General features: G+C 30.4%; 1 protein-coding gene across 2 annotated transcripts; it reads right to left on the bottom strand.

The window, feature by feature from the left end:
* Nucleotides 1-942: 942 nt before the first annotated feature.
* Nucleotides 943-20,079, bottom strand: LOC123909074 (DNA topoisomerase 3-beta). Of its 2 annotated transcripts, none has more exons than XM_045959848.1 (15): nt 19,807-20,079; nt 19,492-19,595; nt 19,016-19,109; nt 17,549-17,648; nt 16,757-16,988; nt 15,475-15,637; nt 15,268-15,387; nt 14,704-14,783; nt 14,328-14,606; nt 13,506-13,674; nt 13,110-13,238; nt 12,825-13,037; nt 11,481-11,660; nt 9,476-10,138; nt 943-1,059 (listed from the first exon to the last, which is right to left on the bottom strand). In XM_045959848.1, the coding sequence occupies exons 1-14, from the start codon at nt 19,888-19,890 to the stop codon at nt 9,506-9,508; spliced, it is 2,580 nt and encodes an 859-aa protein (XP_045815804.1). In that variant the 5' UTR covers nt 19,891-20,079; the 3' UTR covers nt 943-1,059; nt 9,476-9,505. The 2 variants fall into 2 exon arrangements, with proteins under 2 accessions (XP_045815804.1, XP_045815805.1); XM_045959849.1 differs by having other exon boundaries at nt 19,016-19,104.
* Nucleotides 20,080-20,630: the final 551 nt, after the last annotated feature.

Genomic DNA, 20,630 nt, shown 5'->3' with positions numbered 1-20,630 from the left:
TAAATAAATAAAATATTGGTGTGTAAGAATATTCTTGAGTGAATGGCGAGGAAGATTAAGACAAAGTGACAAAACTATCAAAATTGGATTATAATTATTTATGTTTGCCAACTTTGTGATGTTTGTTTCTTATAGATATGGATATAGGTAGGGACAAACAAGATATACGTCATTCTAAACTCCATCCAATACAAACATGGTGGTGGTGGTGGTTGCAATCACATTATTTAAGCTTTTTTCTGAAATAATTTTTCATATTTATTTATGAATCATATAGATCGAATAGATGATGTTTCCTCCGTTCAATGTCTTGTATGACAACGTTGTTTCACATATGCTATCAACTCCATACTAAAATATATATATATGATATCAACATTGTTTAACACTCTGTCAATGTGCTTCATATATATTTAAGAAAAATGTTATTTGAACAATATTAGAGGAGTGTTATTTGAAAGTTTTTTAATTATATCTCCGGCCACTAGTCAAAACAAATATCACCAACTAATTTTGGCTAAATTGCTTATTTGGTCCTTTAATTTATTTTTGTAGTTTTCATTTTGATCCCCTAAATAAAAAATTAATCACAGAAAATAAGTTGCAACTATTAAGTTTCTTTTTTAAGAGGGAAAAAATCAATAAAAAGTTGCAACTATTAAGTTTCTTTTAAAGAAATTTTCTTATGTATCTTTTATACAAAAAATATAACTTTAAAAGCATATTATAGAATCATTGTTTATAAAAAAATAAAAACGTAAATTTGAAAACATAAAAATCTACAAATTTGTTTTACTTGGTAGCAACACACTCTTTAACAAACACACTCTTTTTTATTGGTTGAAATTCACATGGGTCCCATAAAAAAATGTGAACCCATATAACTTTTATGGGACCCGTATAAATTTTAACCAATAGAAAAAAGTGTGTTAGAGTGTGTTTGTTAAAGAGTGTGTTGCTAGCACTCCTCCAAGAACAAATTTATAGTAATTGAACAATAAATAAATTAATCACAGGATAGTTCAATAAATATGGCAAAAAAATTTCAACATAAGTAATCTATTATTTATATATTTAGGAGTTTCTCTCTCATGGTCTTATTCCTATGTGGCATCATTTCCTTGATTCATGTCTTATATGGCATTCTAATATTTCTCCAATTCCTATGTGGCTAACTATGAAGGCCTTTGCAATTTCTCTAATACATGATGATATCATTTTACTTAGAATCTTTGGCTAATTTGGAAATTCAATCATTTCTCAATTGTTGTTTATAAATCGTATTTAATGCACCTATTATCTATCCTCATTATCTATTATCTATCTATTATTATTATTATTATTATTATTATTATTATTATTATTTGGGAGGGTTTGATAGAAGGATTTTATACACATGGCGTTCCCAAATGCATTTTTCTCCCATATTTTTGGCCATAAATGAATTAAATGTTTTATATGATTTTTCATTTTTTTTTTTGCATTATTACAAAAGGAATTGTTTCTGAAGTGCTATATATAGCAAGCAATTATATAGTCATTATTTTTGTTGACCGAAAATCATAAATTTACTCTAATAATTATTTTTGTACCAATTTCATCAAAAAAAATTATTTTTGTACCAAAGCAATTGTTTTTAAATTTTTTTTTATGAAAGGAAGATTGCCAACAGCATATAATAATTAGGTATAATTGTCAGCTGGATATAATAATTTTTATGGTCTTCAAATTCAATTAAAAAAATATTAAATCTTTATGGTCTCCAAATTATTCTCTCACAAAATTTTTTCTAAATGGTCGTGTATCAAAATACTAAGGTCACATATATATATATATATATATATATATATATATATATATATATATATATATATATATATATATATATATATATATATATATTGTATTACGGTAAAAAAATTATATATTTTCATAATTTTATAATTATATAGAGTCACATAATATAATTAATATTTTATTATTATTTAAAAAATTGGAATATGTGTGTTATATTCATGTGCATTAATTTATTTAATTTATTTATAATATAATGGAATATGTCTTATTTACTAATTACTAATTTACTAATATATTTTTAAAATTAAAAATGGAATCAATATATTTGACTTTAATGAATTTAAGTTCATATTAAAGACAAAATTACTCATTTGTCCATTTTTTATACTATATATATAACATTTGTCTGAACTCTAAAACTCACAATTTTTCAATCTTCATTATCTCTTATTCATCTCTCTCGATAATCACTATTTTTTCTGTATATTGTCACCTTTTTAAATTTCTTTATTTTTTCTTCTTTGTTCGATATTTCTTATATTTTTAATATATTGTTTGTTTTACCTTTTAGATTATTTTCTTTTGGTCATCTTTTTATTTATTAATCCTATTTATTTTCGTGACAGGGAAATAATTGAGAGGCAAGACGAAATGCATCACATTCTCACAAAATGGATTGAATTGAGAGCTCGGAGTCTGTTTTAACAACTGTAGTTTTGTTTTTTTAGAAAATCTTGCTTATAGCACTTTATCAATATCAATGATGTCTTGGATACAAGTTGGAATATCAATGATGTATTTACTTGATGAATCTATTAACAAATTAATCAAATGATGTATTTTTCCAATAGTATTAAGTTCATCATTATTGTATTTTCTATTGCAATTTTTATTTTATACTTCTTTTTTTAAAAAAAAGGAGATCTTTATTTTTGTGAATCTATCTATTATTTATATGTTTAAGAGTTTTTTTTCAAGGAAACAAATCTGCGTGTTACTTTCTTATGAATTTTAATTTTTATTAATCCAATGTGGCATCCTCTCATTCATCATAATCATAATCTATGTGGCAACAATTGAGAACATCTTTTCTATATGGCAATTTAGAGAACATCTTCAATAGAATTTATGTGTGGTACTCATATAAGGAATATTTTTTCTTTAGTGTTTTTCTAAATCAAAATTCTCTTTACAATCATTATGAATTCTTATTATTTTTTTTTTTTACCAATCCATTTTATTTTTTTAGAAAAAAACTCATTTCATATTATTAAGCACACTTGAAAGACACAAAATAAAATAAAAAAAATAACAACCGTCAATATAAACTTCAAATATATATTTTTTAGAGAAATAATGTTAACATTAGTAATACATGCATACAGGTTGCTTTCACCGTAAAATAAATAACGTTAAAAAAAAATCAATTCCACAAATCAATCAAATGATTTCAACTAAATCAAATCAAGTAGTAATTCAAAATCATTAATACACGATCTCTCAATTAATGTGAATTCAAAATTTCAAATCATTTGTTACCAAAAAATAAATTCAAATCATTCCCCATTATCTATTATCTATCTATCTATTATTATTATTATTATTATTATTATTATTATTATTATTATTATTATTATTATTATTATTATTATTATCTATTATTTATAATTTTATATGTTTAGGAGTTTCTTTTTCATGATTCATTTCCTAGATGTCATCCTCTCATTTATCAATTTCTATGTGGCATTCTCTCAAAACTCCTCAAAAAATTTAATCCTACGTGGCAACTTCTAATGGCATTCTACTTATCAAAAAGTGAACAAATTCAAAATAAACAAAAATCTATATTAATCAATTTAATATCAAATAGTAATAATTGTAATTGTATCGTAAATGGAAACAAATTAAATCAATGGTCAAGCATAATTTGGAATTATATCCAACTTTCATTAGAAAATTAAAATATAATGATTTATATTCTATATATACTTGATTCCATTTTTATGAGATTATTTGCTCTTTTAAAATTGTTAATTATTGATTGACATCCTGTAAAAGTTTATGCAAAACTTTAGGAATACTGCCTTTAATTGTTAGTAGCATCAGCTGGATATAATAATTTTTATGGTCTTCAAATTCAATTAAAAAAATATTAAATCTTTATGGTCTCCAAATTATTCTCTCACAAATTTTTTTCTAAATGGTCGTGTATCAAAATATTAAGGTCACACACACACACACACACACACACACACACACACATATATATATATATATATATATATATATATATATATATATATATATATATATATATATATATATGGGGAGGGATCAAATTACACCGGTGTAACATTTGAGTAATGTTACACCGCTCAATAACGTTTTAACGAATACAAATTTTACAAAATCCACCGTTAGATTGAAAGCTTATATCTTATAGATCATCCATGTTAAATTTTACAAAAATCTAAAATCGTTTGATATGTTATTGAGACCGATAAAGATTAATGGTTTATGCATTTTTATTGAATACCGTTAATCTTGATCTATCTCAAAAACACATCAAACGATTTTAGATTTTTATACAATTCAACATGGATGATCTATACGATATAATTTTTTCATCCAACGGTGGATCTTGTAAAATTTGTATTCGTTAAAGCGTTATTGAGCGGTGTAACATTACTCAAATGTTACACCGGTGTAATTTGATCCCTCCCTATATATATATATATATATATATATATATATATAGGGGGCTGCTAACTTAGACCCAGTTGGGTCTAAGTTAGCAAGGTGCACCTTTTGAGTTGGACAAAAATACCCATTTTTTTAATTTTTGAAAGAATAGAGCAACAGGGGCATTTCTGTAATTTTCTGCAATTTTACACGCGCCCCCCACTTCTTTTTCCCCCCCAGGACACGTGTCACGCGATTATTGGACAAAACTCACGCGCGTGCATCACACGCGCCGACAGGCGCGCGTGGTCTGAAGGCTGACGCGGAGAGAGAAACCTTTTTGAAAGGTCAGGACACGTGTCAGCATATGAATGGGTCTGCGTGATTTTTTCCATTTTATACTTTAAACTCGATTATTTCGTCGTAAATTTATTTTTTATTTTTTATTTTTTATACCAAAATTCATAATTTTTTTTTCTCTACAAATAGAGACTTGGTTCGTTTGATTTGGACACCGAAAAAAAAACGCAATTTTTCACTACTTTAAACTCGATTATTTCGTCGTAAATTAATTTTTTATTTTTTATTTTTTATACCAAAATTCATAATTTTTTTTTCTCTACAAATAGAGACTTGGTTCGTTTGATTTGGACACAGAAAAAAAAAACTCAATTTTTCACTACCTTAATCTCATTTTTCACTACCTTACATCAACTCACTGAAACCATTCTACCAGAAAAATGGTTTCGGAGTACAAATCTCTGAAACCATTCTACAAGCTAAATGGTTTCAGAAGCAAATAACTAATAATCAACTTACTGAAACCATTTTACCAGCAAAATGGTTTCAGATTACAACTCTCTGAAACCATTCTACCAGATAAATGGTTTCAGAAGCAAACACAATTAATAAATTACTCACTGAAACCATTCTACCAGTAAAATGGTTTCAGAATACAACTATGTGCAACCATTCTACAAGCTAAATGGTTTCAGAAGCAAATAACTAATAATCAACTTACTGAAACCATTCTACCAGCAAAATGGTTTCAGATTACAACTCTCTGAAACCATTGTACCAGATAAATGGTTTCAGAAGCAAACACAATTAATAAATTACCCATTGAAACCATTCTACCAGTAAAATGGTTTCAGAATACAACTATGTGCAACCATTCTACCATTCTACCAAAAATAAAAAATAAAAAATTAATTTACGACGAAATAATCGAGTTTAAAGTAGTGAAAAATTGCATTTTTTTTTCGGTGTCCAAATCAAACGAACCAAGTCTCTATTTGTAGAGAAAAAAAAAATTATGAATTTTGGTATAAAAAATAAAAAAATTAATTTACGACGAAATAATCGAGTTTAAAGTATAAAATGGAAAAAATCACGCAGACCCATTCATATGCTGACACGTGGCTGCCTTTTCAAAAGCAAAATTTTCTCTCTCCAGCTTATAATCTAGTGTGGCGCAGACAGGATGATCTGATAGATCAGGATGATCTGGGCTGTCTGATTGATCAGACAGTCTTAATGAGATCACATCTTGGCTGTCTGATGGAAATCAACGGTCTGTAACCATGGTCCTTCCGTACGCGCGCGACACTGGATCCACGTCTATTAATTGTTTAAGAAGGTGGGGCGCGTGTTGTTATTTTTTTTTTTATGTAAAATAACAGAAATGCCCCTGTTGCTCTATTCTTTCAAAAATTAAAAGAATGGGTATTTTGGTCCAATTGAAAAGGTGCACCTTGCTAACTTAGACCTAACTAGGGTCTAAGTTAGAAAACCCCATATATATATATATATATATATATGGGGGCTGCTAATTTAGACCCAGTTGGGTCTAAATTAGCAAGGTGCACCTTTTGAGTTGGACAAAAATACCCTTTCTTTTTTAAAAAAAAAAAAAAAAACATATTGGCGCTGATCCAGTGTCGCGCGCCTACCGCAGAACCACCGTTACAGACCGTTGATTTCCATCAGACGGCCAAGAGATGATCTCATCATGGCTGTCGGATCAATCAGACAGTCCAGATCATCCATCTCCATGATAAGCCAGCGCGTGCACCACACTAGATCTGCGCCTGGAGAGAGAAAATTTCATTTTAAAAAAGCAGGACACGTGTCAACTGCTGGGTGGTTGGCGTGTTTTTTTTTTTCATTTAATACTTTAAACTCAATTATTTCGTTGTAAATTAATTTTTTATTTTTTTATTTTTATACCAAAATTCATAATTTTTTTTTGTCTACAAATAGAGACTTGGTTCGTTTGATTTGGACACAAAAAAAAAAACTCAATTTTTCACTACCTTTAATTATCTTTATATAATACTGTGAAACCATTTAGCTGGTAGAATGGTTTCACAGTATAACTCTCTGAAACCATTTTACTGGTAGAATGGTTTCAGTGAGTAATTTCTTAATTGTTTGCTTCTGAAACCATTCTGAAACCATTTAGCTGGTACAATGGTTTCAGAGCGTTGTACTTTGAAACCATTTCACTGATAGAATGGTTTCAGGGGAGTTGATTTTTAATTGTTTGCTTCTGAAACCATTTTACTGCTAGAATGGTTTCACAGTATAACTCTCTGAAACCATTCTTCCAGCTAAATGGTTTCAGAAGCAAACAATAGTTTTTAATTACCGTTTTATCTCATTTAATTAACGAAAAATAGTTTCAGGTCTCAAAAAATTTCATAAAATATACCAAAAATTCCAGAATATTATCTAATATTTTATTAGAAACAAATAAAAAAACAATTGGTTTCAGAGTACAAATCTATGAAATTATCATTATTATTTGTTAAATGGTTTTAAATAATCAGCGGAATTTGTGAAAATAATTTCGTGACTTGAACTAGGGAGAGTGAGGTACACAAGAGGGTTCTAAATAATTCAAATGGGTATTTTTGTCCAACTCAAAAGGTGCACCTTGCTAACTTAGACCTAACTAGGGTCTAAGTTAGAAAACCCCTATATATATATATATATATATATATATATATATATATATATATATATATATATATATATATATATATATATATATATATATATATATATATATATATATATATATATATGAATTTAATTTATATGCACCGTCAGTGTAAAGTTGTTTTGCACATGAGTCCAATAATATACCGACACATTCATTAAATGATGTGGCAACGCGTCATTGGATGTATGTGTAAAAAAAAATTACACTGACGATGCACAACAATTAAACTCTCTCTCTCTCTCTCTATATATATATATATATATATATATATATATCTATATATATATATATATATATATATATATATATATATATATATATATTGTATTACGGTAAAAAAAATTATATATTTTCATAATTTTATAATTATATAGAGTCACATAATATAATTAATAGTTTATTATTATTTAAAAAAATTGGAATATGTGTGTTATATTCATGTGTATTAATTTATTTAATTTATTTATAATATAATGGAATATGTCTTATTTACTAATTTACTAATTACTAATTTACTAATATATTTTTAAAATTAAAAATGGAATCAATATATTTGACTTTAATGAATTTAATTTTGAGTTATAATTCTTTATTTGCAGGTCCATATACGGAAGAACAATATTATTTGTTATTCAAATTAGGATTAAGTATTATCAATTGATGTTAGAGTTTTAAGTATTTATTTATATTTTTTATATTTTATTGTCATTTTTTTTAATCATATGTTTACTTATTAAAAAAGAATTGTTGTTCATATTATTTTTTATTGGATTTAAATCATGCTTATAAATGTTTTTTTACTATTATTTATAAATAAATGTTGTACTCTATTTTTTTACTCATTATTTTTTTATTTGTCTAATTTTTCATGTGATATTTAACAAATACACTGATAAAATAATAGAAACTCCTCGAATGACTATACTATAGAATGAATTGGAAAAATGTGGAATTGAGAAATTGATATGCTTAAAAAAATATATTTTTAAACTTCATATTCATCAAGTAGAGAAAAATGTGTCATTGTCTGAAATATAAAAGGAATCAAGTAATTGACTTCATAGATTATTTTTCTATTTCATTTTATTATTCTATTAATTATGGTTTACCTTAATGTGGTTTTTCTAATAAAAAAAATACATAGTGATTTGTACCAAACAAAATATTAAAATACGGGGGTATTGATAAAAAAAAATAACCTACATGGAGGTATTAAGCAAAAAATAACTTACACGGGGTGAGACATACATTTGTAGATTTTATTATATAAAAAATACGATATCAATTGAAAGCAGGGAAAATAACAATGATTTTATATATAAAAAAAAAAAAGAATTAAAAGCAATAATATCATGTATTACTTTATTTTTATTCTCCATACATCACTGTAAAATAAACAAATAAAAATAAAAACAAATAGATACATTTTTTAAAATTTGCACATTAACAAATGAGATATGCTTAAAAAAATTATATAAATTTTTTTTGTGTCAAGCAAATGACAAACAATTCTACTGTTCATTACTTTTAAATAAATAATATTAAAATTAAAATCGGCCCATTTTGCTTCTCAAATGTGAATTTTTTTTCACACGGGGACATGAGATAAAATACTCCTGAAGAAAACAAATGTCTAAAGGAGAGAGATGACGATTAATAACAAATATATATTAACCGCTAGATTAATTTTTGCTTAATGACCTTTTTTTTTATGAAACTAAAAGAACAAATATACGAACATGTGAGTTTGGAACGGGGAGTGGAGTATCACTCTCCATTATGTCATTTCTCCTTAAAATCTCCAAAATTTGGATCTTTTATCATATTTAAATAAACTATTACATTAAATATAAAATTAATTTTACAAATAATTAAAAAAATTACAATATTAAAATTTTAATAATCCATATTTTTCATGTATGAAAAAAAATGATCTATATTTTTCATAGAATATTAACCCGGGCGATAGCACGGGTAAGTTATACTAGTGATATTATATATAGAAATAGAAATAATAAGTTAGAAATCTCGGAAACTCATTTTTGGATCCATCATTTTACCACCCCGTCCGCCTTTTCTTCCCCCTCTTCCTCTTCCTCTTCCCCATGAACTCATCCGCTTGAAGCCTCTCCCATGTTTCATCTCCACAAGGGAATGTAGTAATACATCGCAAAGAATGCAACCACGGTGCAACGTAGCCCCGTCTGCCAGGGGAGTTGTTTTCTTGTTGAAATCCACTTCTATGATTGAAGAGTCACATTCAGGGCACCGTTCTTTAGTTGTCGAGATTCTATGAGCACCCTGTGCAAGAAAAACTAGGCAATTGCACATATTGCAACAAAGTCGCCATTTGGGAGCACTTATAGGGTCTAAGACAAGTGTCCCGCTGCATTCTGGGCAAGCACATACACCCTGGGAAACTAAAGAATTTGGGCATGTGGGATGGGGGCATAGGTTGCATGGCATGCCAGCTCCCTTGCCAGTCTTGCCAGAAGTACTAGTTTTAGCCATATTGATGAGTGATTCGATACCTTCAAATGGGGGATTGCTGTAGCAGTAAGGGCATAGTGGGAATGATTTACCCTCTGGGCCGGCCACGGAGCAGATCAAAAGCTCAAAATTGTCTAAAGGACAAGTCAGTTCCTTGTACAGCTGCAGAAGCAGATAGTGCAAAATAGGGTAAGAGATATGGGGCACATCGAGATTCGAGCAATATAATAAAGCAATTAAAGCATTCTCAAATGCATGATGAAAACAATGAATATCAAATGGAAAGATACCATGATTCCCTCCTAATCACTTTTAACCTTCCAAAGAAATTTTGCTAATCAGGTATTACTCAACCCGCAGGAGCAAATTTCTTAGACATCAAATTACAGATACCCAATGCATTTTCATTTTTACCTTTTTCTTCATACACATGTGAGAGTATCCCTAGTAACGCAAATGATTACGAGTTCAGCCAAAGCTAGTAAGGAATGAATGGTGAAAGGCACGCTGCAAAACTTCAGGGTCATGACCAGACAAATTGGTTAAATCACTGGTGCATGCTAGAGTACATGTAATATGGTCATAACTCATAATAATCTTAAGTCACTGGCAGGGCCCAGCTGTTCAATGCAACTATTCTGAGGGAGAGATCTAAGTTCAAAAGCTATAACAAAGATTCTGATAATAAAATGGCAAAACTCTAACAGTCTTCTGAAGTGACAATATATGTGCAGATCAGAAGTCTTGAGTGCTTAGAATATCAGGGTTTTGTACGACTTTTTTGTAATAGCATTTTGCACAATATTCTTTTCAAGGCAAAAGGCACAGATGGTTGAAAGGAAGTCAGGCCAATACAAAACTGATGTAGTGCGAGAGACAGTACACTTTTACTGTACAATGAATATAAACAGGGTCAATCGACAGGAGAGAATGAGAGACAAATTATAAACAGAAAGAGGGGAAATCTTTACTCTTCAGAATAAGAAGGAAGAAAAAGGAAGACTACTGAGCACAATTGGTCATATACTATTTTCTTTTGATAGAAAACATTCACAGTTCACTACAGCTGAACTGTTTTGCAAGGGACAACAGGTGAAAAGTGAAAACAGCGGGCTTATTGTTTAGAATTGTAAACATAGGGTTTAAGTGTTAAGGAAGTTTGATAATTTAGGTTAAAATATTTTAAAAAAATGTCTCTCATAATACCTGGGTTGAATTTTAGAGTTATTTACAATATCTTATAGGTCATTAGGATTAGTTTCCTTATCTGATTAGTATTAGGAGTATATTTATATAAATAAGGGTTGGTGCTTAGTCTTTTGCATCAAACCATAATTCAAAAATATTATACTTTCCATTCCCTCCCGCCTTATCTAAAAACACAACAATTTCAACAGTTTACTATATATCAAAATATCATGTATGATAAATAGAAACAAAGAGGAAAAGACAGGATAAGCTGGAAATTAGATTTTGATACATTAAACAGGTTATATTATACTACCTTTATTGTGCCCTTCTGTGGAAGATCATAAACCTCCTCACATGTACTGCAATACAAACGTGGTGGCTGAGCAGAAATATACTTCATATACCGCAAGCATTTGCCACATTTACTCATAATACGCCCTGAATCTACAAGTGCAGAAAATTGTGCTTCAAATAATGCATCCATGGCTTCAATCTGAGCCCGGACAAAAAGAAACACAATTAGTAGATGAACAATGTAGAATACATCCATGAATCAGCAACTTATTTGCAAATATCATGGTGACTCAGGGTCTACAAAATTTGGAGATGAAAGAATATATAAAGAAGCTATGGAACATCTCATGATCAAATAAATCCAACATGCAGCAGCTCACAGATACTAAACAGTTCATCCATACAATCTCCTGGAACCCAGATATTTCTACAGTTACATTCTTTCAAAACTTAGTCCTAAAACTTAGGCAACGGATGCCATACATCAATAGTACTTGTATTCTTAGAAAGTACCCCGGACCCCAGTTCGAATGGATACAATTTTACAGTGAAACTTGCTATTTTAAAATGAGTCATGTTTGGAAATTTTCCCATAAAAAGTTCAAAATCATTATGCAATTATATATCATGATGTTGGCTTGGAAAAAAATAGACAGAGAAAGTTATTAACATTCTGACAAAATTGGAGTAGCATCATAATAAATACTAACTTACAAAGTAAGCTTCATAAAGCACACCATAAACTCATACTTAAAATATGGGAAAAGCTTTTTCTTAAGAAAATCTAAAAAGAAGAATTGGAAGAATAAATCTCCACCCATATTTATATCAACTACCCCCATGATTTCCACTAAAAAAGGAGATTAAAGTGACATCATCTTTTAAGATATTGCCATGTGTTAATTCTTGCATTTTTTCTCTTAAATCTTTCGTAACAAATAGCATCTCTCTTAAAATATATAGATGACTTTATTTCTGTCCGTAGGCAGAAGAATTAAAAGTTTCACACAAGCTTGTTTTCATTAATAAAAAAGTTTGACAGAAACACATGATTACAGGTGTCTGACATAAAAACTAAAAGATGGAAACAAACCAGGAAGATAATAGATAACGGGAACATATATAAAACATCGCCTAATCCAATTATGGTATATCTAACTAAAAACAAGAATATGAAGTCATTTTAAATTTTTTAATCAAACAAGTTCAAAACACAAAGTTAAATGATGTTCAGGTTGGGATTGGAAACAAACTTAAATCGAGAAACATTTTTTAGTTGAGATGAAATAAACAAATGAAAACTAAGAAAAAATCATGTAGATACAGATGACCAAAAACAAGCACTGAAAAGTAGATAGCCAACCTTCTTGACAAAGTAACAAAACTTCTGTTTGAATTGTTCAATTACATGCTGAACTACACGATGATGATCGACCTGACCCTTAGCAATAAGAGTAATTTGTTGCTCAATAAAACTACGGATATCGGGCAGGCAGAGGTCTGGATCAATTGATTGATAACCTCTTACTAAAGTTATGCCTAGTGTAGTTGGGACAAGCTTCCTGCCTGCTTGTACCTGCAATTTGATGAGGTGAATATCCAAGCATCGTAGAAAATGATACAAAAACTACAGCTCTATGTCAACTACCTGCACATAATTCCGCTCACATATATTGTTAATATGTACAGGAATTGATGCATCTGTTCCTATTCCATTCTTCTCCATTAGAGAGATCAGCTCACTTTCAGTAAGAAAATCTGGAGGTGTGGTACTCCCCTGTGGAATTTATGGTGTTAGCTATCAGTAATACTACTAATACATACAAAAATTGTGTGACATCATCTTATCTTCCATGAAATGGTTATATACGATCCAACCCAAATGTGTATTATTATTAATTATTAATGACCCATGAACAGATCCCTAATGGCTAACCCAATGACACCCCCCCAAAAAGACAAAACAAGATTAATAACAAGTAGTCAGGACAAATCCAAAAAACTATAGAGAAACTGAATTTTAGGCAGGAGGTTCCACACTTACTTCATAGAGCTCAACTTTTGATACTTTGATTTTCTGCCCTTTTGTAAATGATGGAAGACTTTTATCATTTATTGCCAACCAGGGCATAATAGCTGTAAAGCCCTTGGTGATAACATGCTGCCCTGTACAATGAAAGGACTCTCCACCAACTGAAAATTCAACCTTTTTCCTGGAAGTAGGACAATGGTGTATAAGAAAACTAATAGTTTATCCAATTCATGCAATAAGACAAAGCATCTACAAGTGAAAATTTGCAAAGGTTTAAATAAAGAGTAAGCTTAGATGGAAAAATGCAAATAATATGCCAATATAATACTCCATCCGGTCTTGGACCAAATACATCAGCTTTTGTTGACCAAACGTTCTCTTATATTTAAGACCAGAGAGAGTACCAAACAATTATATGATTACAAATTTATGGTAATAACAAAAAATTTGGGGGGAGCCATATCCTGCATCCTCTATCATACAGACTTTTGCAGCAGTCCTACAAGAGGAAACTCCAGTAGGTTCCAGAGAATACACATCATGAACTTATGAAGAGATATTGTCTTGGGCTATTAAGTTGGTAAAGAATGTTTGACATCAATACTAAGTATTCCATAAAAAAAAAATACTAAGTATTAGTAATTTAGTATTGCTTGGCTTGCCATTATCATAAATTCATATTGATTAAATATGATAACAAGGAGAGACCACAATAAGCATAAACAAACCAGACTGTCTCTGATAACAAAGGACATTTGTGGAACAACTGAATGAACCAAAACCAGAAAAGGAAATAGTTGAGAAATGTTGTTGGGACAGTATTATAGATTTTACCTTACATACTTGCAATCTGGAGATACTGTCCCTATGAAGTATTGACAGATATATTGGTACAGCTTCCAAGCATCATTACCTAGCATATCCTCTGATGCAGATCTCATCGGAGTAATGGGAGGATGGTCACCCGCATCTGTTCCCAATCGAGGTTTCTGATAACCACTGGTGAGTAGCCCTTCTACATAGTTACCCCAAGTTGGATTATTTCTTTGTGCAGAGAGAGCACCACGAAAATCAAATGACGGAGGGTATGCCGTGCTTTCTGTTCGTGGATAGCTTAAGAAGCACCATACAAGAACCAATCAAAGATTATTTCATGTGTTTATGAAAATCTTACATTATAATATAATAGACTACCAAATTATGTGAAAACCTGATGAAGCCTTGAGTATACAAGCGTTCAGCTAATTGCATAGCCATCTGAGGACCAAATCCTAGAGCACTTGAAGCAACCTGGAAAGAAGTTATTTTATCAAACAGGTATAATAAAAAGAAAGCTGAGTATACAATAACTATTTCCATCCCCTTAGAAAATGAAGTCAAACTCCTTTATTCCATTTTTAGCATCACATCAGAGAGAAAAAAATATTTTGGGTTCAAAATGCAATTAAAGAAAGAAAGAAAAGTTATCAAATAAAAACGGATAAGATATTCTCCATTGCATTCACAAATTGCGAATAGAATAAAACCTAAGCTGACTCCAAAACCTCAAGCAACCTTACTCATATACCTATTCCCTTACCTGGGATGAATACCATGGCAAAAAAGTATTTAGACTTCCACTTGCTGACCCATAATATGTAATTCCGAATACCAGTTAACTTTGAAGGACACATTTAATATATATAATGATTGAATTTTAGATCTAATAGACAGTTAAAATATTGCTATTACTTGTTAAAGAATTGACCACTATCTTCCCCATTTGATCACCAACCTTCAGAAGATTCACTGTGTTTAGACCAACAGGGCGACCTTTGGTTTCTTGTTTTTCTGATATATCAGTCACTTCCAAAATTCCATCTTCAGCAACCAGTTTTTGAAACATCGTAGCAACCTGAAAAGGCATAAAAGTATCAAATGGACGTCTTTCGTAAGTTCAATATGAGAAACTGATACTTTGCGAGAATAGAAATGTTCACACATTTATGTCAAACAATTTGCTGCGTTGCCATTCTAGTAGAATTTCATAGCCACTTTGAATTATGTAAGGGTGCACACTCCAAAACTTTTCTGGTTTGAAAGTATTTATTTGCAAATACCGCTGCACACAAAATCCTAAAGTTGGAGTTTGACAGGGTCCATAGCTGAAATATAAAGCAATTATTAATAATGTTATCTATGCTTAACCAATATGATATAATGTCAAGTACGTTGGCTGATCAAATATTTAGTGAAATGTCATTATTCCTACAATTGAGTAGAGTTGAGAAGCCAGTAAATCTGGTGGAGGGAGATATTGCATCTTGCTTTATCTGTTGGCAATGCATATCTAGCCTAGAAACATAATCAATCCCAATTCCCAAACATATAATTGAAACATGAACAGAACAAAGCACAGCAAGGCCATATTAAAGACATAATTACTGATTTATTACTCCCTCCGTCTCATAAAAAGTTTCAAATTTGCACTTTTTCTGTCTCAAAATAATTGTCACTTTAGAATACCGATGCAACATTTATTATTTTTTTGCCACTAAATATACTCATTTATTGAATTTTACTCCACTTAACTACTCCAAGAACTACAATTAATAAGGCTGTTTTAGTAAATGATAATTTTACCATTGAAATCAACCCAACTAATTGTTTCCTTAAAAACAACGCACAAGCCAAATGTGACATTTAATTTGAGACGGAGGGAGTACTACCAGCTACTTTTGTTAAAAACGGATAACGGATTAAATTAGGATACCATGTCATACTACTAATTGTCCCATAACCTCAAGCTTAAAGGAAAAGGATTCATGATAATCACCAAGCTAATCTAAAAACCACTTGTATAATTGTGAGAACCAAAAGCTGGTCAGTCCAAATAAATTTCTTTGGAACTAGCAGAATCAAAACGAAGCCTCAAGCCTGGTGATCTCAATATACTTGGCAGTTTACTGTGTTTAAGGAGTCCTAGACTATGTCAGATTGCTCAAGTTACAAGCCTAAAACTAAGCTACCCCTCATTCAAATCACACTGACTCACTAATATTAGTTTTGACATTATTATCGAAACAGGTATATATTTGAAGCATTAAACATTGAATCTTTATTCAATTCATTGTTAATAATCTGGGATGAACACAGGTTGCTTTATTTTACTTTCTAATAAATCTAAAAAAAACAAGCTGTACTTCATAAAAAAAATTAAAAAATAACTAATTACAAAAATGGCAAAACAGAAAATACAAGAGATAAGAGAGCAGAAAACCAACGAGATGACTCTGGCATCTAGGTTCCCATATTTTCCCTGGAAAAAACTCGTCTGGAATCGTGTAAAGGCAACACCAACTTTCAAATCTATCTCTTGCCTAGCATCTACAGCCATTGCTTCGTCTCTGTTGGGTCTGACAAGGTTGTCGAGAGCATTCAGAACATCTTTCTCAGTAACAGAAGAAAATCGTGCACGATAGACATCATTTATATTGAAACCGGTTGATTCTATAACTGCAACAACATTCAATATTTCAAACAGTTAAAAAGCAGTTTGGGAATGACAAAGGTTAGTATGTTGATATTTCTTACGTTGTTTGAAATTAGATATAAATCATTTAAAAAACACTAAAAGAGAAGGCAAGATTCTGTGCGTAGCAATATATCTTGGTTTAAGACAGGGTCAAGTGCTTACACATGTAAAGGAAATTTTATTGTTGAGAAAGCCAATTGTAGGCCATAAAGAAAAGGCACTGACAATATGTGGCACATTAATTCCTTGAACAAATCCAAATTGACATTTGGCACACAGGGCTAATGTTAGCCAAAAAATCTCTTTTTACTACCTAGAGGAGTATCTAACACAAAAAGGACAAAACTTAAGGGTGATGGTCTTTTACTTTCTTTTTGTGAAGATTACCGACAGCTAGGAGTATATTTGTTTGAAGGGCTAAAGTTTATTTTCTCAAGAACCAAATCATCAAATTAACAATTTTACATTACAATAACAAATAAAAACAACAACAATGATGGTGAGTGGTGACTATGTTAAGAGGAAAAAATACAAAAGTTACCCTCAAAACATATATTTTCTCCTTCACGATCACAATCCAACCACAATACCAAATAACGACATCCACGAGCTTCTTGATTTAAATGTCTACAAATATGCGCCTGAATGAAACATATGATGTTAATAACTTGGAGAAATCACTGGAAAAAAAAAATCAACTGTAGACAAAGCATCTCGACATGCAGTCATACACAATTTATAAGCAGTTAGCATTAATGGACTAACACTTTCCAATATGGGGGCAGGGAGAGGGGGGACAGTTCAAGTTATTATTTAGATGTATTCAGCTTTGTAGACACCAGAAAAAAGCATTTAAAATGGCATCAACCATCAAGTCTTTATACGGCACTGAAATGTCGGGTGGTAAAATAAGAAACAATACAAAAATTTAAAAAACATATTAAAAACTGTAGATCCATGCTAAGAGTCAAGATTAAATGAAACTCTGCAATGGTACCATATTTGACCAAGTAAATTATGCTCTATAGAATAAGAAGATCAAATAGATTTAAATCCAAATTCCAAAGGGTGGTTCATTATTAACACAAAATTGTAAAAAACGTATGAGTTTTCCATATGTTCGCATATGTTGCAGTATGATTAGATTAGATTGTATCAGTTAGGGAATCAGAGCAATGCAGCTCGTGTATTGTGTTAGCATCAGTTAGATCTGTATTAATCCACATGTGTACTTCGGAGCTAAGGTGTAACTGAATTCTATTGTAGCAGATTTTAGATAGCACAACTGTCAATCTGTTGCAGCTCTGACAGAATTACAGTAGTCTATAAAATCTCGATACTGTACTGATTTGAAGTTATATTTAAATACAGATTTCGAAATAACGGTTTGAAATATCTCTCCGCTCTCTATAAGAACTAAGATTTTCCCTCATTTGTTGTTTTCTTGCATCTAACCTGATCGACTTCTAATAGCATAACATAAGCATACATTTTAGAGATATAGAAATTCTTGTTTCCAATTCAATGATTTTCAAAGCTACTAAGACCCTGTTTCTAAAAGTACAAGGTCAAAAGGACCTCTGTAACCCATTAGTTTTATCCTTTCTTCTTTTTTTGCAAATCTGCACAGGGAAGCGCATCACTGAGTTGTGCGGTTAGCATTAGCCGCCCAACAACTTCTGAAAAACACTTAATAGTATGTGGTATATATACATAATTATTTGAGATAAAGTGTTTTATTTATTTGCTATCGGAAACCACAAAAATGCATGATATCCTCATTCCTCAACATAGAGACATATCACAATAATATATCCTCGACATTCTTTAAGAAATGCAGAGTAAAGACATATTGCTGACAAAAAAATATTATTTTATTTCTTGTAATGGGGAATCAGTTAAAAAAAACACAGACAAATACAATCTAATAGCTCAAATAATGCATAAATGATTATATGATAAGATATAGAAGAACTAAAACTGAAAGGAAATATCCTTAAAGAAATACCTTTGGATTTGATTCGTTCTTAATAACTTGAGCTTGAAAAAGATCTAAAGGATCTGTGGCCGCCCAATCTTGATATTTACCAGGAAAATCTACACTAGATCATCAACAAAAGATAGAAAAACTGCAGTGAATACTCAAATCAACCAGGAACGGACATGCCAATATCAAAAGATACTGAATAGCATGGTTTGCAATAAGCTGCCATTTATTTTTCAAAAAGATAATTACATAGCAAGACAATTGCCGCTTGCTACACTTCCAATGACAATATAATTTTACGACTAACTATACAGATATCCGTATCGAACAACTAGTGCGCTATAAACAACATCATAATATAAAATTTCTTCATTTCCCTAACTTCCAATGACATTTAATTGAGCGCAACTACCACATAAAGGAGCATGGATGAATCATAGAATACCACAAATATATAAATAAGTGTCATTTTCATTGAAAATTAATCGGAAAAGGACCTGAATACATGTCCAATAACTGATGTGACTTTAAACCGTGCAGGCCCTCGAAGAAACTTCCCCTCGAATTCATGAACTTCTGTGCTTCCTTTTCTCGTATACATCTGTTCATATAAACATCTTTCATAAAGTCATCAACATTGTATAAATCAATTGAACAGCTTAATTGCCTTTTTCAGCCAATTTTCAGCTCCTAGTTTTGTTTTGATTATTACAATAAATCTACTAAATTAAAAATCAAATTAAATTCCTAAGAAAGATGAAACATTAAACGGAAGAGAGATTTGAATGAGAAAGAAGAAAATAGGAGAGTACCTTGCCGTGGGAGAGAACAGTTGCGATGGAGAGAGCGATGCTAGGCTTCTCAGCGACCATGAGAACTTTGGGAGGAAGGGCCATGTTTGTGTTGAAGTGCTACTATTTTCTGATTCTGCTATTGCGAATCGGTGCTAGGTGTTTGTGAAAAGTACTCAGTGACGGTTTCGCCTCGTTTTCAAATTCGAACTTGAAAGTTACTATCGAGGGGAGAGGAGTAATCAGGGTTTTATCTTGTACTCGAGGGGATGAGTTTATAGTTTCAAATCTGAGTACACTTTCTTAAATTTTTATTTTTTGTGTTTTAATTTATAAATGAATTTTGTTCCTAAGTAATTGGAAAAATACTAAATTATCCTAAAATAATATGAGACGCATGTGTTACTATTAATGTTGAAATATTTATCTAAAATATCAACTTAATATAATAATGTAAATTATCAATGTAAATGTCAACTTACAATAGTAAATGTGAGTTATTTTATTCATAATTTTAGTGGTATAAATACGACAATTTGGTTCATGTAATACTATTTGAAAACAATAAGATATCATGTTCTAACTTCACTCTTCTCTTCATGTCCTTAATTCTCCTTAATTTGTTTAATATATATTTGAAGTATTACAACTAGATTAATAATTTATATTATTAGTTTTTTTTTTCATTAGTTCTTAAATATCACTAAAGAAATACTAAAAAAAATGTTTAAGATATATAAGTTTAATTCGATGAATTTGTTTGAGATTATTATTGGCGTAAACCATGAAACACTGTTTGAAATATCTTATTTCTTTACGTATTATTGGCATAAACCCTAAACATG

The sequence above is a fragment of the Trifolium pratense genome, linkage group LG2, assembly GCF_020283565.1.
Source record: "Trifolium pratense cultivar HEN17-A07 linkage group LG2, ARS_RC_1.1, whole genome shotgun sequence".
NCBI lineage: Eukaryota > Viridiplantae > Streptophyta > Magnoliopsida > Fabales > Fabaceae > Trifolium > Trifolium pratense.
This window is presented reverse-complemented; position numbering and strand designations above follow the sequence as displayed.